The sequence below is a fragment of the Gallus gallus genome, chromosome 11, assembly GCF_016699485.2.
Source record: "Gallus gallus isolate bGalGal1 chromosome 11, bGalGal1.mat.broiler.GRCg7b, whole genome shotgun sequence".
NCBI lineage: Eukaryota > Metazoa > Chordata > Aves > Galliformes > Phasianidae > Gallus > Gallus gallus.
The window spans coordinates 2,317,609-2,344,258 of NC_052542.1; the positions used below are offsets into that span (position 1 = coordinate 2,317,609).

At 50.3% G+C, this 26,650-nt stretch overlaps 1 protein-coding gene and 1 long non-coding RNA gene across 4 annotated transcripts in view; one reads left to right on the forward strand and one right to left on the reverse strand.

Annotated features, from left to right (window-relative positions):
* Window positions 1-26,650, forward strand: part of GNAO1 (G protein subunit alpha o1) — a 119,275-nt gene extending 92,625 nt beyond the window's left edge. For 2 of the 3 annotated variants that reach the window (XM_015279145.4, XM_046899415.1), the window contains 4 exons: window positions 9,405-9,533; window positions 9,956-10,085; window positions 15,368-15,521; window positions 18,075-20,819. In XM_015279145.4, coding sequence (XP_015134631.1) covers window positions 9,405-9,533; window positions 9,956-10,085; window positions 15,368-15,521; window positions 18,075-18,262 — 601 coding nt within the window. In that variant the 3' untranslated portion in view covers window positions 18,263-20,819. Of the gene's footprint in view, window positions 1-9,404; window positions 9,534-9,955; window positions 10,086-15,367; window positions 15,522-18,074; window positions 20,820-22,927; window positions 23,082-24,930 lie in introns of those variants that run through there. The other variant, NM_001277550.2, reaches the window with a different exon arrangement.
* LOC121106583 lies at window positions 884-11,881 on the reverse strand. Its single transcript, XR_005839134.2, has 2 exons — window positions 11,800-11,881; window positions 884-3,053 (listed from the first exon to the last, which is right to left on the reverse strand). It is a non-coding gene; the product is annotated as an uncharacterized LOC121106583 (long non-coding RNA).

Below are 26,650 nucleotides of genomic sequence, written 5' to 3' on the forward strand. Positions count from 1 at the left end.
GTGGATTAAAAACAAAACATGAGCCAGCAGTGTGCATTTGCAGCCTGGAAGGCCAATGGTATCCTGGCTTCCATCAAGAAGAGCGGCCAACAGGGCGAGGGAAGTAATTGTCTCCATCTATTCTACCCTTGTGAGGCCCCAGCTGGAGTACTGTGTCCAGGTCTGGGGCCCCCAACATGGGAAAAATGTGGAGTTTTTGGATAGGGTACAGAGAAGGGCCACAAAGATGATCCAAGGGTTGGGGCACTTCTCCTATGAAGACAGGCTGGAGAAGCTGGGCTTGTTCAGCCTAGAAAAGAGAAGGCTGCGGGAAGACCTCATTGCAGCCTTCCAATATTTAAAGGGAGATCCATCTTTATCCATCAAATAGTTCACCCTTCAAATCCATATCTCTCCAATTTAGAGATAAGGATGCAGTGGGTGACCATATCAAAGGTCTTACAGAAAACAGGAGGGAAATAAACTTTTTACGTGAATAGAAGTAATGGAACAAGGGGGAATGATTTTAAAATAAAGTAGGGAAGATTTAGATTAGGTGTCGAGGGAAAGTTTTTCACTGAGAGTGTGATGAGTTGCTGGAACAGGCTGCCAGAGAGGTTGTGGATGCCCCGTCCCTGGAGGTGTTCAAGGCCAGGTTGGATGGGGCAGCCTGGTCTAGTACTTGATCTAGTAGTTGGCAACCCTGCTTGCTGGAGCGGGGTTGGAACCTAATGATCCTTGAGGTCCCTTCCAACACAAGCCATTCTATGATTCTATGATTCTTTCCTATAACAGACCAGCAAATTTCTACTGGCTCTGTAGTATGTGTCCCTACATGCGCAACATCCCAGTTAAAAACGTGGAAGGTCATCGCTTGTGTTACAAAACTCAACGCAGTAAGGTCTTGTGATTAAAGCTTCTGTCTGTGATTTAGGAAACCCAAACCAATTTCCAAGTGCTGCCGCAAACTTCCTGTTGTGTCGTCAGTCAAGTCATCCATCCTCTTGATACTTGTATTCCTCATAAACCAAGTGTGATGAATATTATCTCCCTGCTCAGGCAGGAAGAGATGCATCGATCATGCTTGGCAAGAATGGAGATGCAGTGAGTGTGGAATGCGGGCTGGGCTGGGGCGATGCTCGTGCTGACGGGCCATCTGCTCCTGATGCTCTCCTCCTACTCTGCAGCCAAGAGGAAGCTCAACACCAGTTTTTTATTGGCCGCGGTGTCTGCATTGTCTGGAAGGATTCCTGATGTTTTCCAGCCCTCATGCTGCTTGGAACTGGCTCTGTGCTCCCAGGGGAAGCGAAGTACTCCTGGGTCAGCTCACAAGTCTTTCAGGAAGCTGCACCGTGTCCTCTGCCCATGTCCCTCAGTGCTCATCTCCATGATTCTTGGACACCTCCAGGGATGGTGACTCCCCCCCCTCCCTGAGCAGCTGTGTCAGTGCCTCACTGCTCTTTCAGAGAAGAAATTGTTACTAATATACAACCCGTACCTCCCATCTTGAGGCCATTAAGGCCATTACCTCTCATCATTACAAGGCCTGTTGTAGGCAGGAAGGTGTCCGCAGGGCACACAGGAAGGCCTCTGCACAGCCCCCACGGCACCCCACCAGCTCGGCTGGGCCATCCCGTCCCAGGCTGATGTTGTCGCATCTATGTTCCTAGCACACCTTAATGTGAAGATGGGGTCAACCTGCCCCTGTGGAGGCCTGGGGGTGGCATGAAGCACTGCCTGGGGTCGGGGTGGCTGTGTGGTGGCAGGAGACCGCAATGGTGGGTCGAACCGAGGCTGCTCGCTGCTAGGAGAGGAAAGCAGAGGTGCTCATGGCCCAGGTGACAGCCTGGGGGGAACCAGCAAGCTGTTGTGATACACGCAAACAGGGATTTTCTCCTCACAGTTGCATGTCTGCAATGCTGTCTAACAGGATGGGAAACTCCACAGATTTTCCTGACATGTCTCTGCTTCTGGATCCGTCCTGGAGTGAAACCAAAATGCTGCAATCCCACAGGCAGAGTTGTTCTCATGGGAGCCACAAGCTGACAGCTGCTGAGAAGCACCAGAAGGTCCCTGTGCAAAGCAGGGATCTCACATGCCCAGGAGAACCCCTCTGTCTGGGGTAACGAAAACATCCTCAGTGCACAGCCGAGGGCAGACCCCTGAATTTTCCCCATCTGCAGCACAGCACTGACTCATTTTGGTACCTGCAGTACCTGGCAGGAAGGCTTCTATGGCGTTTGAAAGGAGAAGTCCTAAAGCTTGCTACAGTGTGAGGAAAAGGACAGGTGAGAAGATCTTCCAACATGATTCCATTCCATTGCCAGCTCCCACCTTTCCCCGGACCACCGCAGACATTTCAAGGAGACCCCTGACTGAAGGCAGCTTCAGACAGAGAAGCCCACCCCACTCTGCGTAATTACAGTCATCCTGCTAGAGACATCCTCTGTCTGCTTGATACAGGAGCTCAGATCTCATTAACTAATGCTTCCCTTTGCATTGGAACTAAATCCCTCACCAGGGCCATCCCCACCGCAGGCAGACACCTTGCATCACAAGAATGCTACAGCTCTATTTTTTTCTTCCTGCTTAGAAATGAAGATGTTAATGTTGCTTTCCCTGCAGCCACAAGTGTTCAAATAGAAGTTTTGGGCCTTCCTTCACATGGCAACAAATCTCTCTGGCCAGTGGCTGATCAAAAGGGGAATGTCTGGTTTCATCTGTGCTCACAGCTGTTTGCTTTCCAGTGTTGGAGTGATCAGCTTGTGAGGTTGCCAGAGGCTGGGGCAGCGAGGGCAGTGGTGAGCAAGCAGTTGTGGCTTTGTCCATTTGCTCATTCTCCTCTATATACTCAGGACTCGGGCTTGTCCACAGTGCTGCATCGTATTAAGGGACTGTAAAGCAGATGCTTACATATAGATCATACAGTTGTGTTTTCATCCTTTTCCCATCTCAGACAGGGTCTAGGAGATCAGGAACCCTTCTCATGGTCTGATGAGGTCAAGAAGAGATTCCCTGGCTCTGGACAAGGGGCCTCTCCCAGCCAGAGCAGGGGTGCTCAGCAGGGGATACATCTGCAGAAACAAGAGGAGAGGAGACAGACAACAGCTGTTCCCGTACAGTTGGTGTTAAACTCTGACACAGCAGTTTAATAAAGCAGAAGGAGGCAGTTTTGTACACGCAGAGTAGCTGAGCTGTGAAATTCCCTGTTGCAGATGTGGCTGCTAGAAATTTATGTGGCTTTAAAAAGTGCTTAGAGGAATCTCTGGCCAGGAGGGTGAGGGAGAGGTTTGTCCCTCTCTACTCTGCCCTCGTCAGATCCCATCTGGAGTACTGTGTCCAGGTCTGGGGCCCCAATACAGGAAAGATTTTGAGCCATCCACAATGGCTATTGAACATGAAGATATCTCCCTTCTCTTTAAAGTTCCGTTATCCATAAAGCACTGGAAGCTGTGAGGAGTCTGGGTATGGAACACTTGCCCTGTTTTCATGTTTTTCTCACCACATCTGCTCTAGGACACAAGTTAAGCTAGGTAGATCTGTGATCTGATCCAGAACACAGATGCTCTTTTAAAAAGGCTCCAGTATGTTAAAAAAAAATCATTATAATTCCTACTTACATACCTTCCAATTTTTAAATGTCATGGCAGAAAGATGAGCCAACATCTGCTTTCCCAGGGCTGCTCCATAACTATTTCTGACACAACAGCTAGGTTGTTCAAGTTGGCTTTTCCTCCAAAGCCCACCTCTTCTCAGCCAGCGCTCTCTGAGCATGAGCCCAAACTGTACCAGTGGCTTTCATTCAGCAGTAACAAGACCTTGCTGTATTGCTGGCCATCAGCCCCAGTGAGCAAAGCCAGCCAGTCCCTCGTGCCTGGGGACCAGAGCTGCAGATCCCTTCATGCCCCCAAATGCCTTCGTTAAACTGTTTCTATTTAGTGGCACCTCTCATCCACATGCAATGCTAAAAATTATTCTGAGTCCAGTCATACCATGGGAAACTGCAAGTCTAACTAGGACAGCTGATCTCCACCTTGCTTTTCCTCATTCCTCCTGTCTATCGTTTGTTTAATATCAGTTTTCCAAGCTGAGCTTGGTACAAGCTCTATACATGGGTACAAGCTCTTTTCATGGGTGCACCCTCACACCTGCAGCCAGCGAGGTCTGAATAAACACCCAGTGATCCAGACCAGCAGCAGCTTTCCACTTCAGTGTGGGTTAAAAAAAGGCTTTGCAGCACAACATCCCTCCTGTCAAGATTTGGCAACGTGCTTTTAATGGCAGGGAACATTCTCCTCGTTTCCCAAGGGAGGGTGGTGAGCACCTAAGGCTCATGCAGGAAAATACCCCATGATGTGGTCCTGGTGACCATCGCTGCTGCTGCCAGCAGCCAGCCAACAGCACAGGTGAGGGCCTGGCACTGCTGCCCAGAGAGCTGTGGGTGCCCCATCCCTGGAGGTGCCCAAGGCCATGGATGGGGCCCTGGCAGCCTGAGCTGATGGGATGGCAAGCCTGTGGCAGAAGGTTGGAACTGGGTGGGTTTTAAGGTCCTTTCCAACCCAAACCAAATTGTTTCCCCCCTGCAGCCCCTTACCCTGCCCGCCTGGCTCATCTGCCAGCACAGGCAAGCAACGTGCTTTGCCACACTCTGTTGCTTTCCTCGAGAGGACATCATATCTGCACACGTGTGAGCACTGTGTTTCCTGCGCTGAGGTGTTATCGATTGCTGAAGGGACACAATACAACTGCCTGGCTATGTTTCAAGCATTTCATAACTGATGGTTATTTAAGATGTATTACATCAGCCCAGTGTGTGCTGCTGGGCTTTGACTGTGGGCTCTGGGGTTTTCTTTCCTTGCTCCGCAGCAGTATGGCCAGTAGGGCTGGGCATGCTGTCTGCAGGAGGAGCCCTGTGGTGCCTGGCCTGGGCAGCCATGCTGCCGTATCACACCTTCTGAAAGCAGCACCCACACGAATTTCCTCTCCTGGTGGAAAATGCTAGGAGTTTACTACACTGACACCCCCCAAGCCTGGTGCTGTTTGTCTGGCTCCTTCCTCTGCAGTTACTAAATATTAAATGGTTCAATGCTAAATATACATTTTGCTACCGTTTCGTCAGCACAAAAGGAAGAAGTTAGGGTACAATCTAGTGCCAGAAGCAGATAACACACATTAGAAATGCCCTCTTCCATCCATGAGTCCAGCACAATCAGCTGGCTGGGACATCTTCCCAAGAGCATCCAGAGAGAGATGCGATGAGCCCTGCTCGTGACAGGTTTAATCATTAACCTTGATTGAAGAGCCAGTGTTTGCCAGCAGCTACCAATCCACGTGTCAGAGCTCACCCTTGAGCACTTCTGTACAGGGAGCAGAAAATAACCCGGCAGTGACTCAGCTCTCTGACACGTGGTGCTCTGCTTTTCCTTCCAGTACAACCCAAGCCAGTGCTGCAGTGCTTGGGTTCATCCCACTCATGGCCCTTCACTCACAGTCCAGCACCATGAAGGAAAATCTGATAAGGTACTGCCATTTCCAGGCTTGCTCTTCTGCTTTTCCACTCCAGTGTCCCCACATCCACCCTAAGCAAGCACATCTAAATAAACAGAGCTTTAACTATTTTCTTGCCAGTGACCTCAACTCATGGGAATGTACATCTGTGTAAGCCATGCCACAGCTGGGGACCTCAGCTGCACTTCTCCATTATGGACAGCAGCCCACAGAGCCTCTGGCACAGGCACCATCCTGGGAGGGTTCTGTGGGCAGTGTGCGTGGGGAGGATCCCCGTTCCCAGGGCTGTGTGTGTGTGCCATCACTGCTGTGTTCCCAGAGGGGGACTCCTGCAGAAACCTCTCTGGCACCAGCCGCACTGCTACCATGTGCTATTGGAAACTTTATTTACTCCATTTTCAACACTAGCATGTGAGGAAAGTCAGCATCATCTAGTCCTTGTAGAGCCTTTCATAGCCTCAGACTCATCTGTTCCTCTCCGTCTTTGGGAAGTGCTGCTTCTTGTGCATTTTGCTTTTGGCAGCGTAATGTGGTTGGGCTTCACCTCCCCAAGTCTGATAAACCGAGTGACTCAGAAACCTGCAATCTGCTTCAAAACAAAGCATTTAAGTTAAGAGATATAAGCAGTAATGGAGCTGCTCAGCTCAGGAGCACAAATGCTAAAGGGGGATTCATGTATACAAAAACCTCCTAACCTTTCTGCAGTTTTTTTAACCCCTGCAAGCCCTGGGCAACATGGGTGGCAAGTAGGAGCCAACGTGTCATTTCAGATACACTTCCACTCCAGTTTGCAGAACCCTGGAGCCTGGAAGCAGACGATGCTCTGATGCCAGCACAAAGCAACAAGGATGACGTAGGGCGGGGAGAGCCGAGCACTCACTCTGCAGTCTCCTAAGTGCTCTTATTTCTGCTAGTTAAACAGATGCTGCCTTCAGAGGGGATTGTGTGTCATGAAGCCAGTCGATCGCGACAACTAATTGTCTCCAGCAACAGTTTGGCCTGAGATTGGCAGCTCAAGGGGTGCACAGGGGCACTGCCACCCAACGCTGAGTAGCATGGGGAGCATGGGGTTGGTGCTGATGGAGCCCAGCACAGCAGTCAATTCTGGGGGAACAATGTGCTGCAGCCTGGGATGGGAGAGATTGCTGGTGAGAGCAGCCAAAAGAGTAAATAGTTTTGGAATGCAGCCTCAAAAACAATGCTGAAAATATTATATAACCTCATGTAAACTGATAGCTGAGCCTCATCAGGACTACCAGGAGAGCTGCAGACCCAGGAAACTGAAATAATTTCTGGCACTGGAAAACACATAGAGAATGCTGAAAAAGACTAGAAATGAGGAAAGAGATGGAGAGGAGTTAATGGAAAAGGTGAGCAGTGAGTTGGGGGCTGAGGCCCAGGGCTGGGTGTGTTCCATGGCAGTGACCCCATGCTGCAGTGACCCCCAGCGCTCAGCTCACCCACAGCCAGGTAGGATGAGGACTGAGCAGGGTGACTTCTCTGCTGTTGCACCGGGAAGCATCACCGTGCAGCCTGCACATCAGTGCTGCTCACTGGACAGACTCTCCCAGCCCAGTTTCCCATAGAGGTTTCCCAGTCTGGGGTGGGATGGATCCTTCCTAACTCTCCTTCCTCTACTGCAATCGTCCTGCCCCCTCTAGAGGCTGCATCCTGTCCCACCAGCCCAGTTCCCCAGCACACAGTGGGTGGAAGCACCTGAGGCTGCTTGGCTGCATGCACAAGGATGCGATGGTGGGCAAGGAAAGCCTCAGAGCTGGTTCATTCACAGCATCGCATCCAAAGCTTGGTCAGTGCCAAGGGGCAGGGCTGTCAGGTGCATGTGTGCTGCTGTCCATGGCCACTGCTGGTGGGGGCAGTGAGGGCCACCTTCAGCCCCAGTACGTGGCTTGAGGCCTGGAGGACACAAGCAAATTGTCACATGCCATTACAGAAAAGAACCACTCAGCACTGCACTGCTGCAGTACTGAGCCCTTCAGCCAGCAGCAGCTCTTCATCCACTGCACTCTCAGCACAAAAGGAGGGTCTGAAAGGCAGGAATAATTAATAGGAAAAGCCTTAAAATGAAATTGAATCATAGGAAACTACAGAAAATGGAGGTAGAGGAAGAGATCAAGGTCTGCAGGGCACCTGCAGGAGGAAACACCATCCCTGCCCTCTTACAGCTCCACTTTCTACCCCTCAGCATTTCAGATCTTGTTCTGGAGGACAGGGGAAGCTTGAGTCTGAATAGCAGCGCTGCAGAGCTTCTGGGTCTATGGGGACGCGTAAAGGAATGCAGCTGTCTCTTAAATAACAGAAGCTGACAGCCAGCTGTGAGTAGATGAGTGATCATGGCCTCGGCCGTCACAGCGAAGGCGCTCGTTTCAGCGACAAGCCAATGAAGCCCCATTCATCTATCCAGAGCCCATCACGAGACTATTAAGAGAGCATCTGTCATGAAACCACAGTCTCTTTAAATGCTTGAAAAAAGGCACAGTAAAAATAACTCTCCTTATTTACTTTTCTTTGGGCGACACGATTCCTGCAAATCTTCATCAAAAATGAGAGATAAAGTCTCCACTCCCTCTAAACTCATAATTAACGGTGAAGACAATGTCTTTTCCTGACATATGCACAGCTCCTCTTAGTGCTTGGTAACATGCAGGCTGCCCAAAAACCAGAGATCCAAAGGGCAAGACTGCTGCACATGGGCAGGCCTGCTTTGCTATAGTCACAGTCACATATCTCACAGACATGAGATGGCAGCTCCCGGAGCTGGAGGTAGGCAGCTGGGCTCTGTAATGCACACCTGTCCCCTTCTAGGGACCATAGAATCATAGAATCATGAAGGTTGGAAAGGACCACTGAGAGCGTTTAGTCCAATGATCAGCCCATCACCACCATTGAGTGTCTGTGTTCAGCTCGGTGGTGGGAAAGACTTCCCTGCGTGATGCAGCTAGGTGCTTGTCATTCACACTGACTTGTATTCTAAATCAAATTCCTTGTTTCCTTGTGAACTGTGTTTCATTGTCTTGTGTTGTTTGGAAAAACCAACTTGAATGTGGATGAAAAAATGGATTGTGCTCATATGGGCACAGCTGTAGGGCACTGTCTACTACATTCCACACCAAAAGATAGGACTTAATGCCCAAAGTTCCAGTATGGTGAAGAATTGCCTGTGTTCACAGATTTTAAGCCAGGATGAGACTAATGGTAAACATCTTTAAGCATGTTAGAAAACGTGCCCTCCACTCCCCAAAATACCTTGATGCAAACTTGCAGATCATCACATCTAGGCTGGCCCCTGACTTTTGGCCAAGTGGTGTATCTCCCACAGCCACCAGTCTGGTGTTGGAATGCACACCAAAGCAATATGGAGCAGATTTGTCTCACCTAACTCGGCATCCCATCCCAGCAAGCAGCCTAGCCTCTTCCCTTCCCAGCAGAGAGCATCTTCCAAAGGGGGCTCAAGCCAGCTGTTTCTCTCTGCTACAGCCTCTTCTCTGGCAAGGCTGTAGTGCTTTGAGTAAGTCCTGAGGGCAAAGTGTGCATGTGGACAGCACCTGGCACAAGGGGCCGACCGGGACCTTCATCCCTCTGGGAATAAAACCAGCAAGTAATATTAAAATGATGTGTTTTCACAGATTGCAATCAGAGCTTACAATGCACGAACACTTAATTTCCTGCTTTTGGTCTGCTATCAGATTTTATAGTTGGGATTGTGGGTTTGGTTCATGTTTGTTGTTTTTTTTTCCCAGAATGGGAGAGTTTTCTTCTTTAACCACAATACGTTCAGTCATGAAAATGAGATTGCAAATGATTAATAGGAAGCTGAAGGATTTATCTGAGATTGGCAAAGATTAATGGGAGACTTATTCTTATCTGGTTGTTTTCTTTTCTCCCTCTCTTCCCCTCAGCTACCTAGACAGCTTAGATCGAATCGGAGCTGCAGACTACCAGCCCACGGAGCAGGACATCCTTCGAACCAGGGTCAAAACAACTGGCATCGTAGAAACCCACTTCACATTCAAAAACCTCCACTTCAGGTGAGTCTCAAATCGTACACACCAAGGAAATTGGTGACAAGGCATTTCTGGGAGACATCAGTACCATAAGTTTGTAAATCTCATCTCATAATTCCTGTTTGCATATTGCTCTTTTTAAGACTGGAGCTTGTGCTACTTTCTTCTAACCCAACTGGCACCTCTTTATGAGGTGAGATTGGCCCCAAGTCTCATAAATAGACAAATATTGGCCAAATCTTTTCTCCAAAATGAGTTGATCATATATGGTAAGCTCCATGTATTGGTGGTCATGACAACAGCCTGCAGAGAGACTGAGCCAGAGGTTATCAACCTCTTGCTCTGTGTTTGGAGCCTTCCAGGAACAATTTGGCAGGAAAGTGCCCAAACTGCTGAAGGTCCCCTCACTCCACAATGAGTGCTGATGGCCCTGTCCTGTGCCACAGGCTCTTTGATGTCGGAGGGCAGCGGTCGGAACGCAAGAAGTGGATCCACTGCTTTGAGGACGTCACGGCGATCATTTTCTGCGTGGCGCTGAGCGGCTACGACCAGGTGCTCCATGAAGACGAAACCACGGTGAGTGCCAAGTGGGTCCCACAGAGCCCCGTGCTTCTTTACGGGATGCCATGGAGCCAGCACCATTGGGAGATGGCCGTGTGCTGGCTATGGGACTGCAGTTACTTGCTTCTGTGCGTCGCTGCCCCTTTGACATCCCAAGGAGGCTTGTCCTCCTCTGCACTCCCCAAAATCAAGTCCTGTATCCCAGGTAATGGTTCATGTGCTGGCGAAGTCACAGTGTTTTACTTCTCTCTTCTGGCTGATCTTTGTGTTTTCAAAGTGTACTAACAGAACTCTGTGTCCAGAAGCAGAGAGGCAAATGGGTGGGCTTTTAAAACAAATGGAAGGAAGAGGTCCCACAGCGGTGCAGAGGTGTGGGAGCAAGGTGCCCTACCAAGGCAGGCTGAGGCGAGGAGCAGAACCTGTTTCTTCAGGCTTCAGAAATTCATTTTCATGAGTAAAAGTGGAACTGTTTGATTCCTTAGGTAATTTGCTTCAGGAGAGCTTATAACTTCCCACTGTGAGATTAGGCTCAAAATACCATCTGGAAATAAAGTTAGTAGGGACTTGGCCTCTCTGATATTAGAAAGAGCGCTATTAATACAAAGGAGTTAAATACACGGAAAGGATGTGAGAGGACTCATTACTATATTCTAGCCATTCATTCAATGTGATGAAAATGAAAGCTTTGGGGACTAACAAGTGGAACAAGCACCCGATCGCATTTGTCTAACAAAAAGGAGCCAAAAGCCATACTTCAACCTGGATAATTATTTCATCTGTGCTCAGTCTCACACCTGCCAGACCTGCCTTTCTGAGGGTCTTTATCCTCCTGCTTGTGAGATGTCAGTCCTGCTGGTGAGGAGGAAATCGAGGAATGTATGCTGTTAGTTACCACTTGTCTTTTCCCAAAAGACTGGAGGAGCCAGCCTTTTCCAAACTGGGTATTTGAGTGCTGGCAAACTGTTGAATGAAATTACCTGAAGTTTGTTTAGGTGGTACTGGAGCCAGAATTCAGGGTGGTGTTCATGTCATAACTATGTACCTCCAGGTAGCTAAGCAGACCGATGAAGATACCCTACGCCTCCTTGTGAATGCTCATTTATAACCCTCAGTTTTCACCTCCTTCTGCCCTTGTCCCTTATGAGGGATGCATAGTTCTGTAGGATTCACAGGGGAGGAACCATAATCTCCTGATGGGATGTAAAAACCCAGGGGCACTAACTCAGTGCCATGCAGCCCTGCAGCTGGGTGGGTGTGGGGGGACACACTGGAGGTGGGAACAATAAGCAGGGAGAGGACAGGTGTTCAGGGAAGGAGCTGAGCTGTAGCCTGAGAGGAGAGCAAGATGTTCTGGTTTGGCTCGGGCTGTGACACTCAAACCATGATGCTGCTGCTGAAATCAGGATCTGCGCAGCTCCAGGCTTACTTTTACGTCAGTAAGGGTCCCGCACAGCACCGACATTTTCTCACTGTTCCCTTCTGACAAAGCCTTCCTGGGTATGCTGAGCAACAGGAGGGCAGAGGGAGCTGCTATTCCTTTACACATTCACTGTAAATGGGGAGAGTGCTCTGCTCCGGCACGGTGGGATACCCCTGCCTAACCCAAATAAACAACTGGAGTGTGGCCAACACGAAGCGGCAAAATCATAGCATGGCATCTTGCCTGCACTATGGGCAGTGGGAAGTGCAGCCCTGCAGACACCCTCTCAGCATGGCCCCAGGCACTCACCCTGTTCTCTGGTAGCGTGGTTCCTCTCCAAACAGGCAGCAGAACGCAGCACCTCCTCGGCCGACTGATTTGCTGTCTGCCTGCATCCGTCACATCTGCTGGTTTTAATGACGTAAATCAGCTTTTATTGGTTCTCACTTAGAAAACACGAAAGAGAGGGCGACTAAAGGCTGAGTGCTGTTCCTCCATCTTTGTTTTCTGTAGAAATGTGCCATGGTGCAGGCACTTCCAACTTGATTAAGCCACTGAAGGTTTGGGGACTGCACAGGTGTGAAGATGCCTGCAGAGCTTTCAGTGCTGGCAAGGGAAGGAAGGAGCCCTGCTGCAAGCCAGGTGCCCTAAAGCACTTGCAGAGCTGGTGCACAGAGGGTACAGCTTTTCCTGATATGTCATCATCCTCCTGGCAGTAAGCACAGGGTTTCACAATGGCTTGCAATTCTTTCAAACAAGACTGAGCAAAGAGCCTGGTGAAACACCCACTGAATTGCCCCATCCTGAAGCTGGCAGGGAAGAGTCCCTAAGGGCTGTCATATTTTATAAGGGACACATTTTCTCCCCAGCTCCCCGCCACAAAGCACAACCCCATAGATGTCAAGGAAGGCAAGTGCTTCTCTGCACCCAGGTCAGAAAGAAAACTATCTGCATCTGAGACTTCTTGGCCTGTCTTCCCCTGTAGATCACGCTTTGCAAAGGAAAGCCCAGTTGCTCACATTGCCCCAAACACCATCGTATGCCACTTGTCCCACAGCATCGTGTCCTGGGGCCAGCTGCAGGGCTGCATGAATAAGCAGTGAGGAGCAAACCCACAAGGAAATTCAGGCAGTGCTTGGTTTTGCATAACAGTGCTATTTTGTCTGAGTTGTGGTTTACTGTTATGTTGTACAAGAAGAGACTATCGGATGCAAAGCCTCAACTCTGTAACTGGGAGGAGAGAGGGACAGCCATTACATCCATCAGTGAAACTGGAGGAGATGATGAACGAAGGCAGGTTTGCATTGTTCATCCTCATGTTTTAAGACAGCAGTGGTATGGGACCTGTCACAGGAACCATATGGTCGTCTGCTTCTTCTGCAAAGCAGCCGTCACAAGAGAGGAGGATGCTGCATATTGCTGCTGCCTCTGGAACGACGATATTTAGGTCATCCATATCGAGCTAAGACATGAGAGTATTGTCTGTATCCCCACTGCTGAACATGTAATGGGTTGGAGGCACCATGTGGGTGACCCTGGGTGTGCATTAGTGTTGGCCTGTTGGTTTGTATTTCGTTTCATGACCTGGTTAGCGTGCTCTGTGCTGTCACTGGGCAGGGAAAATTGAATTGCAGCACTCAGATATTTCCTTAGCAAGCGGCAGCAGCCTTGGTGTCTTTGGAAATAAACCAGGAGGGGGATATGGGGTTTCTGTGCTTAGGATAATGGCCAATATCCTTACAGTTTGCATGCTAGTTAGCACTTAGTTGCCAAGGAAAATATAAGAGAGGCCAGGTCAGGCAGCCCCATGAGGCTTCAAAATCGCCTCTGGAAGTAGAAAGAAACACAGAATTTTGCCCTAACCATCATCTGTCCATGAATACCCTGATTGGTGCTGTGTGTATGTTCTGACTGAGACTGAGTGCTACGAGTCGCTGCTCCTTGGGAAGGCACTGTGGTGCCTGGCAAGAGGGGAGCAGAGGGGCTTCTGTGGGTTCCTGGCACAGCCATGCTGCTGTGGGCCATGCCTGGTGTGCAGCAAGGCACTGCTGGGCAGGGCAGTGAGGGCGGCATGGTAAGTACAACAATGCCATGGGATGCATTTCTGTGTTTCTCTCTGCTTTTGTTTTCAATCAGTACGGATGATAAAAATGCTTTCACAAATGTTCCGTGGGGGAGCCTGCTGACCAGCAGTTGGGTGTCTTTGCTCCTCGTCCCCCTGATCACCCTCCACTCTCCCCTCTCCTCCCAATGGGCTCTGGGTGCTGCCCACACCAAATATTTGTGGGTTTCCACGCGGGCACAATTATGACACCAGGCGTGACGCCGCGAGCCAGCAGGAATACAGCACACAGACCTGGGACAATCCCAAGATTGCAGATTGCGGCCGGTGCCGCTAACTACGTGTATTTGTGTATTTGCACATTTGCACATGGTTACAACCTCCTGGTGTGCCGTTGTGGAGGAGGGGGGGTCCTGTCCTGCTGGGCTGCATCCGTCAGCAGCTAAAGCGCAGCAACACGAAGGGGAGCGTTAATCAGTGCCGCTCTGGGCTCCATAATGTGTGCGTGGATCAGAGTGGGATGGGGCAGATGGAGCGCCGGGCCGCGTCCTGCCCTGCAGGATTGCCAAATAGTGGGGGGCTGCGCCGCTCTGCGCCAAAAACCATCGGCACTGCGACCGCGTGGCCGCGACGTCTGCGAGTCCTGCGTGTGCCTCGGCGGCCCCACGCTGTGCCATAACTGCGTCCTCACCGACGGCCAAGCAGCACCGAGCCTCGGCACCTCCGCGACCCTGCCTAGCCAAACAAGGGCCCAAAAATGAGCATTTGAGACACCAATCAAATTTGGCAGGTATGGAGCTTCTCTTGAACCCAGAACAAACAAAAAAAGTGATTGAGTTGGAAGCAGCGGGGAAGATAGTGCTAGGGTGACTTTGACGTGAGCTCCTCCCACTGTGTGGCGGGCTGTGCAGCTCTCTCAACGGTCTTTTCTCATTCCTTTTCTCTCTTTCCTTTCCTGTGTGTTTTTTGCATGACTTTAACCACAATGCTGCCTTCTTGACCTCACGGCGAGCAGCAGCTAACGTTCTTCCCCGAGGCGTGGGCTAACACCGCTGGTAGCTGCCTAACCTGTAGCTGGCTGTCCTTAGATGCCCTTCTGTGTGTTTTTCTTAACACTTTTTCTCCTCTTCTCCTCTCTGCCGGACACTTTTTGTTCAAAGAGAACTAAAAGCAAATTTCCAAAATTCCAAAACAAGCCCAGCGACAGATGACAGCACTAAACTAAGTAACCGAACCGGGCAAAGCTCACGGCGAGGTCATTCCTCAGCTTATGTCACCTGCAGGTCTGCTTCCAACTCGAGATTAATTCAAGGATCTACCAGTCCTTGGTTAATGTAAAGAGCCGACTGTGCCACACGTGCTCAAGAAAGTTAAAAAAGAAAAAAAGAAAAAAGAAAAAAAAGGAAAAATATGTAGAAAATCTGCATGAGCTGCACCGACCCATGAATCTGATCAAATGGACTCCCAGTCCATGCATGGTGCATGATGATTTCTGTGAGCTGGGATCCTCTAAATTGTTTGCTATGCGAAATCAAAACAGCTCTGTATAGCTGAATGCCCTGCAGTTACTAACTGTACGTCAGACGTTATAGGGACTGCATCTGTGTATGTATATGTGTATTGTTATAGGGATGGCATATGTGTATGTTCAGCTGTATCTATATATACATTTATGATGTATATTGTAGCTGTTGTGGTTTTTTTTTGTTTGTTTGTTTGTTTGTTTTCCTCCTTAATTTAGTTGTTTTAGATTTCCTTACATGTTGAACAGCCCCAAATCAGTGCCTTTGGCCTGATGTGTTCTTTCCATTGCAGAACCGCATGCACGAATCACTGAAGCTGTTTGACAGCATCTGCAACAACAAGTGGTTCACAGATACGTCCATCATCCTCTTTCTAAACAAGAAGGACATATTTGAGGAGAAAATCAAGAAATCTCCACTGACTATCTGCTTTCCTGAGTACACAGGTAATGAAAAAGCTCATGTGTGGGGCTGCAGGGCAACGGGATGAGAGGGCTGCACGCAGCGTTCCCCACCCAGGCAGGCTTAAAGAGTGAGCTTAAAGAGTTTTTGATGCACAGCTGTGCTCCCATCGATTTCTCTGCAAAAGGTTGAGTTTTTTTCTTCACTAAATTCCCAACCATCTCCAGTGGGTCACAGAAAGCATGAGGGTGACTTAGATCCAAGTTCTTAGGCACTGAAGAGCCACCGCTGCTCATCAGGGCCTTTGCACAGTCAGGGTGTTGGCACAGAGAGGGCATTTGCAGGGAACTGCACAGCCCTGCTTCCTGCTGCCTGCCTGACCTGCTCACGATGGGAACACATCGCCCATGCAAAGTCTGCAGCTGCACCCTGCTGCTTCCCACTGCAGCTCCCACAAACACTCATTACCATTCTGAGAGAGCATCATAAAAATAAACTTTTATCATCATGAATTATTTAACTTCACCAGAGACATCCAGATGAATCAAGCTGACAGACAGAGAAGCGGATCTCTTTGTCAGGAAACATAGCCGTGAACCGGGAGCACCGGGAATGTCACACTTCTGGGCAGGCCAACAAATTATTAACCAGATCTCCCTACCTCTGAGCACTTCATTTTTGCTGTGAATAGGGAAGAGCAATCCACTCCTGCTCCTCTGGGCTGCATGGTGGATCATCAACTCTGCCTGGGTTCTGAGGAGCATCTGCAGGCTTCCTCTGCAGGGAAGGTCCGGGTGTTTGTCGCCACCACCACATCTCAGGGATCTACATGTTCCCTTACTCCTGGCAGAACCACAATGCTCTGGCAGAACCACAAAATTCCTGCCACATTAGTCCAGAAGATCTAATAATGGAAATGGCACAGTCTTTGTGGCTGAAGGCTCACAGTAACGCCAACCTCACATTTTTCTTGGTTGCAGACCAGGGTGTTGCTTGCTCTCTTTTTGGATCACTATCTTCTTTATAGCTGCACTTCTTTATCCTGGAAGATTTTTATCTTCCCCTCTTCCTCTGTGCAGCAAACCTGCACCTTTCACTCTTTCCTCATCACATTTTGTGCACTTAATTTAGTTAAACCTCCCTGAAGTCTCCCAGTAACCCCATTCACAAGTAACACCCTTCCATATTTCTGATGGCAGAAGCTGGAGCAGCCAGAAAGTGTTAGATGCTACTTGCCCTCCCCAAGATGAGTTCTATGCTGGGGGCAGCCCTCAGCTCCCATATAACTGCTGGGAGGAAAACAAACATGGTTTGCTCCTAGAACACCCCATCCCAGGCTGAGCCAATGCAGCCCTTTCCAGCTCTCAGCATACCCCAAATTCCCTTGAGGTGCCATTCTGGATGCCCAGCCATAGTAAATGCCTTGTAGCATTGGGAAAAGCAACATGAAGTGGAAAGTTCCCCTGGAGTTAAAAAGAAATATTTGATGAAAGCCTGCAAATCAGACAAGCAGGATTCTGACATCAAAAGTCGGTTACACAAAATGCTTTTAATGAAATGAAGTTTCTGATGTCCATTAGTTCTGCTGGCAGAGAATTATTAGAGGGCTGCATTCACAAATGTGCTAGCTGCATGCTAGAGCACTGCCTATTTCCATCCCCTTAATTCACTCGCGCTTTCAGCTAATACGCAGTGCTCAGCTGCACAGCAGCACAGTCCAGACTGTGCTCTGAGCCATGCTGGTGTTTATGATTCCAGCCATCCAGGATCTAAATCCTATGGCCTCGAGTGACCAACGTCCCCGCATCTCCCAGCGTCCTGCTTGTGCTCAGCACACGGACCTGTCCCGAGCTCTGCACAGCTCCTCATGCAGCATCCTCCTCCTGGCACATCTGTGTCACACTTCAAATGCATCTCAAGTCTTGTGGCCTCCATGTTTTTAGACAGAAGTGGGTGTACAGAGGACAGCCATTCCTTGTTGCCTTCAACAGTAGCAAATTACAGCCGCAGGGAGAGAGATCTTCACTGTCACATAACAGTGTTTCCCTAGGGATTGGACCTGATGATTCTTATGGGTCCCTTCCAACTTGGGATATTCAGTGATTCTATGAAAATGCCAATTAAGGGAGAAGGATCCAAGCGTGGATCCATGCAGGTGCCAGGGGAAGCTGAGCCTCCCAGATCTGTGCCAGGTGAAGCTGTGTGTGTCAGCCAGGGCAGTGCCTGTCATCCAGGATGACTTTTTTTGATGCTGGGTGGCTGCCCTTGAGCTTCTTAGAACACTGCCCCATGTGTAAGGGCTGAGGTTTGGCACAGGGACTTGTAACAAGGAACTCCTCATGACACAATTTTGGCCACGCAATCCTAAGTCATACAGAAGGCCCAGTGAGGTGGCGGATGTCTCATCCCTGGAGGCATACAAGGTCAGGCTGGATGGGGCCCTTCTTTGATTCTGAGTGAGCATTTTTGTCTTTCAGAAGACAAACAGAACCACCAACACTTCTTTGTAGCACGGTGCCCTGGGATGTGGTGCTACGGGTACAGGTCCATGGGCACACCCTAACCAGCTCTTCCCCTCTGGGCTCATCTCTCTGCAGGCCCCAGCTCCTTCACCGAGGCAGTGGCGTACATCCAGGCGCAGTATGAGAGCAAGAACAAGTCTCCCAACAAGGAGATCTACACACACATCACCTGCGCCACTGACACCAACAACATCCAGTTCGTCTTCGACGCCGTCACGGACGTCATCATCGCCAACAACCTGCGGGGCTGTGGACTCTACTGAGGCCTCAGCAGACAGGTCCCCCTCCTGCTTCCCCTCCTTGGAGGGCAATGAGGAAGGAACACATGAACCCTTCCCTCTGCCCAGAACTGCAGCGTTCCACCTTCCCCAGCCCCCTCCTGGCTTATTTGGGTTTATTTTCGGTGAATTCCCCTCACTGCCTCTTTCTGCTCCTCTGTTCCCATTCGCAGTGCTATAGAAGGAGCTGATGCATTTCCCACAAAGTGCATTTCAACTGCCAAAAAACAGTAATACCCCATTTAAAAAATAATAGTAATAATCAAAGCCTTAAAATATTTGCCAGCAACGGCGTAGTTTGAATCCAAACCCTTTTTTTTTTCTCTCCTTGAAATTAAGGGATATTTGTAACGCTCTGTTATTTATCTCTTCCAAAATTGCCATCTCCTGGGCAGCAGCAAATTGTTTTGATCCCATGGCTCCAGCTCCTGCCCCAGAAGCCCCAGGAAGAGCCCCAGCAGCCCGGCTCTGTGCTCGCCTCTCTATCGGTGACACAGCCACCGGGGCCCGAGTGAGACTGGCACAGTTACAGCACCTCCTAAGCATTGCCTAAAATTGTTGCAGATTATAACAGTTTTACCTCAACATTTTCAGAATTAATGTTAAGACCTGCCTGGTGCTCCCAGTAAAGTGGCTCCCGTCCCCAGCCCTGTTGTGCTTTGTTGGGTCCCATGTGGAATGGCTATAGGGAAGTGCTGATGGAGGGGACTTCCCTGTGTGCCTGGGAGGATGTGTCCCAGCCAGGGCTCTACGCATGTCATGGTGGCCCTGGGGATGCTGGTGGCAACCCACAGCCTTTTGCCCCACAGTGCCCCAGTGGGGACTGCAGAGAGGTGTCCCAGAACCCTTCCAGACTGACTGCAGTGCTGATGTTCCTAACTTCAGCCCTGGAACACCAGAAATATTCACACTGGTCTCCTGCAGCCAGGCTGTACCTGAAAGGCAGGGAGGTGCTTTTGGAAGCCCCATTGGAAGGCAGCAGCAGCTGGTGGATTTGTTACCCATGCCCTTGCATCCTGGAGGGGTGACTTCAGAGTTAATGTCCCCATTAGGTCACCTGCCAACCAGCAGGTGGGGAAGGTTGACCTGTCTGCTTTGTGGGAAGGGAGCTGAGCTGAGCTGAGTGATGGAACAGGAAAAGTGCAAGGAGGGGAAAAGGGGGGAGAGCAGGGGACAGGTGAGTGGGGAGTGGCTGGGGAGCTCAGAGGTTGGAGACAGAAGTTGCAAAAGGACAGTAAGGGAGGTGGAAGCAGCAGGAAGGAGGAGAGACTAAAGAGCTGAATGTTAGTTCCAAGTGATACCTTAAGTGTAAATAACTACCAGCTCAAGCACAGAGCACCTCATGTGCAGAGTGGCCCAGTGCCTTCACCAGCAGCAAGGCTTTATTAAGCTCCATCAGCAGAATCCACTCAGCAGCACGTGGGGTTTGGAGATGCGCTGTTTCCGCCCGTTACTGTGCCTGACATTTTCTCCACCAAGTCACAGAGGCTGTCTCCAGTGAAGGCAGCACCAAACCAAAGCCTCAGGAGGGTCCAGCATGGAGCATGCAAGGATATTTTGGGGAAGAAAGTGTGAATTAACCCTGGATGTGGCTGTGTCACCACTCCCCGGTGACTGTGTGCCCTGCTTAGGGCTGAACTGGGGCAGCCCAAGTGCCAGCCCAGGCAGTGTCCCCAGGCTGGGAAGTGGGGGCAGGAAGCTGTGCTGCACATGGAGCCTTTCCTGTCCTTTGGCATTTTGTACATCTAAAGCTCCATTCTAGCTGCTGCTGCTGGTGTTCTGTTACCTCCTTCCCAACAGATGTGCCTTCTGGAGGCAATGCTCCTCTGTGGGGTACCATGTACAGGGCACACTGAGGTGTCCCAGCAGAAGGGGAGAACCTGGTGCTTCTCTGTATGCAGCGACAGGACCGGGTGCAGGGAGATGGCAAAACTCCATCAGCTCCCTTAACTGAAGAGCAATTCCAAAGACGCAGAACCCCACAGGAGGAAAAGCTTTCCGGGGGCTGATAGCAATAAGCACACACCCACAAGCACACCTGAACGCACAGCCATGTGCTCCAAAGGCCACATCTCCTGAGCCCTTGGGGACCCCCTCAGAGAGTGCAGCACAGCCATGCAAACGACCCCGCAGAGATAGGAGCTCTGGCAGCACAGCACCCAGCGCCCCGCAGTGCCTTCACCGTGACCAGAGCAGCCTCAGCCCTCCACCTCGTGCACAGAGTTGAAAGAGGAACCCCACCCTACTAAAACCCCACTCCCAGTGCAACACCCTCTCCCTGCTCCTCTTTTTCCCCTACAGCTCAACATGGGAGCAGTGACCGTCACCGCGGCTCTGGGCGCTGTCCCGTCCTCCCAGCGGATCGCTGAGCCGCTCCTCCTGCATGTCTGATGGCCCCGACCGCATTAACTGTAATTTTGTACGAAGAGTGACTGTCCATTGGTTTAATAGAACGTTAGCTATTGTAATAATTTATTGGCTGTCAGTAATGTATTTATTAGTTACAAAATGTTAATAAAGTGCCAGCTCTTTTCTAGTGTGAGAGGGTTTTATTGGGTCTCTCCCTTGACATGTTCTGCTTCTTGGCCCCAGCATCGGCCATTCTTCTGCTGCATGCATGCAGAGCAGCCATCCATGAGCTGGGTACCCTGCCCTGGCCTCTCGCCTGGAAGAGCCTTGACAAAGAATGAAGCCAGAAGGTGAGGGATCTTCACTCCAACGTGGCCATATCTGCACTGCGCATTGCCAATGCAAGCGGCCAAACGCAGCAATGCCAGGGTGAAGAGCAGCCATGTGTACCATGCTCCTCTTCTTTGAAGACCTGGCCTTCTTCCGTGAGGCTTTCCTGTTGCAAGCATCTGCATGAAAGGCATTCAGGCAAACCATGGTGATTTTGGCACCACACGTTGCAGATGGCGTCTTCTGCTTGTTGGTGGCGTTGCCCCAAGCCTTCCTCCAGTGTCGTGGCTGTACACCCAGCACACGCAGCAAGAATTGCAATGTTCTACCTCTGTCAATCAGCACCAGCACAGTGACAAAAGAACTATTTCTGGTTCATTTCAGCAAATCGTGCTTCTCCCCCACCACAGTGACACAATACTTGGAGCACCTTTCGGTCCCCTCAAAATAACACTCGTGTCGCTTTGTTCTTTTGTGTTTGATCCAAAGGGCCTCCATTACCGAAGGCAAGAAATAGAAAGCATGAATACCAGTTTGAAGAAAGCAAGGGAAAATTTTCCATCAGCCTCAGCATAGGAAAATCAGCTGTCATTGCTGCTGCCTTCACTGTGTTTCAGCGCTGCGGCTTCGGCAGGACCCGGCCTCACAGTCCCATCCTATAGAACTAAGGGCCAGCTCCAGAGAGCACCAGCGGCTCAGGAAGAGGGGTTTTCCTTTGTGTATTTGTCCTGGGGTTTTCCTAACATCTCCTCCAGGATGGCATCCTGCGTGGGAGTCTGGAAGTCATCGGAGCTGTTCTCACTGCATCTGGGGCTTCCAACCCCCAGGCACAGCCTTCGTTTCCACCACTCCTCCACCACTCCTTTATAATGTACATGTGGAACAAAGTGGGGTGAACGAGGAAACAAAACCTGCCCTGCTGCCTGTGGGGAAACCTCCGGCCCTTTTGCAAAGCCTGCTTGGCCAAGGTGAGAAGAGCTGCATCCACTTGTGATGGTTTGTTTTCCAATCAACAGGAGTTTTTAAAATATCTGTATAAGGATCAAATGAGGTCCAGAAGCTCTGGAAAGCAGCTGCTTGGCATTCACAGCTCCGCTTCGCCAAGGAAACGACAGTGTAATCTCAAAGCCTTTCAAGATGAAATCAGACATCTCCTAAATTTTGCATGCAAAAGCTGCAGCCGAAGTGTAGCTAAGAAAATGACTCACTAATAAAACATTTATGGAAAACTCCAAAATGTGTAATTGGGTCATCATTTCATTAGGGAGCACCTGCAATCTCCTGGATGGTGAAGGAGCACTGCGCCCCGACTGCCAAGCCCACAGCCCTGCAGCCCCTCGGTATCGCCTCTTTCTGCTCTCCTGTCCCTCTGTCCTCTCTGCTGACAGCTCCCACAGCACAGGGAAGCAGGCAGGGTGTGGTTTGCTCACTCATGAAAGGACAACTAAACAACACAGCTTTTAGTGGTTTCCTCTATGTTCTTGCTCAAACTCTCGCATGCTTTAAGCCTCCCCAGAGCAGCCCAGGAGATGGGCTCAGCAGCTCCCTTTGTGCCCTGCATTTCTCAGCTAGGTGCTGTGGTTCCCAAAAGCTGAGGATGTGGCAGAGGGCTCCGTGGGGCAGCACCCCAACACTGTGCTGCACCGTGGGCTGTGCCCCACCATGATGGCACCACGTGGCCCCACAGATAGGTCACCCCTGAGCCCACAGCCCGTTTCCCAGACCTCTCTTTGAGCAGATGATGAACCAACAGTTCTTTCTCCACTGTTTCTTGTGATTCTGGCATCAGCCCTGCCAGGAGCAGGGGGCGGTGGAGGAGAGGCTGCAGCCACGTGCCCCCCCTCACCCCTACCCCTGTCTGACTGTTCAGGTTTTGCTTCCTAACCATTTCAGTGTGGGAAAACCAGTTCTCCTCTCCTCTAACTCTCTCTCTTTGCCTTTCTCTCCTCCTCTCCGTGCTCCCTGTTGCAGAACCGCATGCACGAATCTCTCATGCTCTTCGACTCCATCTGTAACAACAAATTCTTCATCGATACCTCCATCATTCTCTTCCTCAACAAGAAAGACCTATTTGCCGAGAAGATCAAGAAGTCTCCCCTGACCATCTGCTTCCCTGAGTACGCAGGTAGGTGTGGGGCTTGCAGCTCAGGGCTGGGGAGGGGCAAGGATGCTGAGGCACCTCCAGGGATGCACCAGCCCTGGGCATTCCTTGGGGTCTTGTGCACGTTTGGTGAATTCTTGCGGCGAGCAGCGGGGGGTTGGAGCGCTCTTGGTGCATTCCAAGTGTGGAAAGCTCTGTGCTCTGAAGCGCTGTGAACACCTTCACCAGCATTTCTGCTGCTTGCTGTAATGCGGTTCTCTTCCTGCCTATGGGGCTCCCAACATGCTCACTGGCCATGGGTCACTCATCCTCTCCCCATGCAACACCAGACCCATGGCGCGGCCGTTGGGTTGTCTGCAGTCACCCAAGGGGATGGGCCACCATTGGCATGGAAAAGACCAGGCCAATGAGGCTGTGGTCAGGGTGCTCCTGTGCTTGGCCGTGCTGATGGGGCCCAAAGAGGAGTGGGGCTGCAAGCGCCCCAAGGCCAAAGCTCCTACCTCACCCTCTGTGAGTTGCAAAGTGCGGTCCTGGGGGGAAGGAGTCCCTACAGTGGAAATCTTTGAAATCACAGGAGATTCATACTTAAAAAAAAAAAAAAAAAAAGTAATTGAAACCGACATGGCTTGGGGGGGGCGGGGGGGGGGGGGGAAAGAACCAAGAAAACACCATAGAAAGATGTCTGCTCTGAATATTTTAAGGGAAAGAAAATACCTCCTGCCTGAGGAGCTCCAGCACCTCCCATATGAGGGCTTGGTGCCCCTTCCCTGGTGCACCCCTGTGCCCCCATGGGCACCCTGGGGGAATGCGGATGGGCCCAGCCACAACATTCCTGGATCCCAGCATGGACACAGCACCGCTCCCACTGTCCTTCCTGGCCAACCCCCAAAGCACATCAGCCCATTCCCCATCCCAAAGGCTGGGGGCAGCCCTACAACCACATCCTGTGCCTGGAAGGAGGGGAAGTGGTGCGCTTGAAAAGGAAACTAAATCTGCAGATAACAGCAACTCTCCCAAAGGCGATTTCAGGGGCATAATTCAGGCTTTGTAGCTCCCTGCGAGGAGCCTGGTGCAGTCGTTCTCATTGCTGTAAGCAGCTTAATGCCATAATGCACATTTTTCGACCTGAACATCTGGCCCTCCTCCAGCCCACGAAGCTCCCCAAAGCACCAAGCAAAGGGCATTGGTGCAGCATCGAGGTGCTCCCACCCACCACCAGGTGCCTCTGGCCCACCCCAAGCAAGTCCCTTGTCCCACTGTAAGGGCACCCATGGGTGACGGTGGAGGGGGCACTCAATGGACATCCCAATCCTTTCCGCTATGGACATCCATAGCACCCAACACTATGGGATGTGCCATGGGGACTCATCGGTGCTGCTGGAATGGGCATCCCTTGGGGTGAATGGGTATCACTTGGGGATGGATGGCTAACCCAGGGATGGATGGGCATCTTTGGGGATGGATGGGTGTCCTCCATCACAGGCTCCTTTTGCTAGGGGAAATCAGAGGGTGGGGTGGGGAGGGCGTGTTCGTGGCACCTGGGGAGGGAGGAGCCTGTGGCAGAACCCAACTGGTGGCAAAGAGGGAGGAAAGGGGTAAATGTTGGGGGAAAAGAGGTGGATAGTGGGAAAGGGAGAAATTGGAGTGGGGAATGGTGGGGAAGGGGGGAGATGGGGCAAAAGGGCCGTTCCTGCAGGGCCATCAGCCCCAGGGTGCCTGGGCACAAGGCTGAGATCCAGGCTCCCATGGAAGAAAGCTGAAATGGCTAAAAAAAAAATGGAAAAGACAGTAGTTTGGGGCTGTTCCTTCCCCAGTGAGCGTCAGCTGGGTGGGGTCCGACCTGACATCCCCATGCTGTCCCCTGTGCCCGCAGGTCCCAACACCTACGAGGATGCGGCCGCCTACATCCAAGCACAATTCGAGAGCAAAAACCGCTCGCCCAACAAGGAGATTTACTGCCACATGACGTGCGCCACGGACACGAACAACATCCAGGTGGTGTTCGACGCCGTCACCGATATCATCATCGCCAACAACCTGAGGGGCTGCGGCTTGTACTGAGCCCTGCCACGGCAGCGGGGCCCCGCACACCCACCCACACCGCACCACACACACTGAGCGCGACGGGAGAAACAGCGGGACGGAAACAAAGTCGTAACCATAATCATGCGAGTTGGTAAATAAAAAGGCGTAAGGAAATTATATATATACGTATATATATATATAAAAACAGAAAAAATGAAACAACAAATCCACCACCACCTTTCTGCTGGTCTCAGAGCTGCGGGCAGGAGGGGGGACCTTCCCACCCGCTCTGGGGTTTGTGTTTTGTTATTTGTTTTTCTTTTTGTTTGTTTGTTTTGTTTCATTTCTCATTTAAATTTTCTGTGGGGTGAATGGGTTTATTCCCTACTCAAGGATGGTTTTTATTTTATTTTATTTTATTTTATTTTATTTTATTTTATTTTATTTTATTTTATTTTTTAAAGAGGGAAACAATAGCAATGGCAGAGCTCGCTCCTCACCACGCGCCCTGGCCAACAGGGAGCTGAGCTGAAGCCCTTCTCCCATCCCTTCCCTGGCGGCTGGGCAGGATGCACAGCGGCACCCCCAGTGCAGGCAGGGACGAGCTGCCATCCGCTCTCCTCTTTTTGGGTTTTTTCCTTTCATTCTTTTTTAACCTCCCCCCATGTAGGTGACCCCCCCTCTCCAGCCGGGGGCCGGGGGTGCGGGCGGTGCCGTTCTCCATTCTGGGGTTTTTTCCCCCATTTTCCCTCATGCAGAAGCACAGCCCTCTGAGCTCCCACCCCACCACGGCCGCTGCCTCTCTTGTCATCCGGGGTTGATCTAGGGGCTCCAGGGAGGGAGTATACATATATATATACATACTTTTTTTTTTTCTCTCTCTCTCTCTCTCTTTTTTTTTTTTTTTTTTTAGGGCAATTTTTGGTTTTCTTTCTTTCTTTCTTTCTTTCTTTTTTTCATTTTTAACTCTTTCCAGTGAATGCTTTTCCGTGCTGCTTTTTTCTTCACCCCCCCCCCCCCCCCCCACTCCTCCCTTTTAGTGAATGGTGTTTTTTCTCTCATGTGGGGATGTTTGTGCTGCAAAGAAAAAGAAGAAAAAAAAAAAGAAAAAAAAGAAAAAAAATCTCAAAAAAGAATCTAAAAAAAAGATGAAAAAATAAAAAAGCGAGAAGGAAAATGATTTAAAAATTTTAAAAACACACACAAAACCACAAAAGCTTAAAAAAAAAAAACAGATAAAAAGATCGAATGTAGTGTTTACATTAAAGCCACAGTTTTCATGACCAATCCTTCGCCATTTCTACTTTGATTAGTAACGAGATGTCGTCACAGTTTCACTTTTAAGAGTTACCTTTGCTGAAGAAGAGCAGTCACACCTGTTTAAAAGGAAATGAATACATAAAGAGGAAACTAAAAATATTATATATATATATATAAAGCGCCAGGTCTTTCTAAGCCTTTCTATTACCAATCAGTGAGGTTTCTGTGATATATTACACACTGCCAATCTCTTTCTCTGACTAATGGAAAATTCATGTGTAGCTCAATAAAGAGAATGTTTGTCTGTA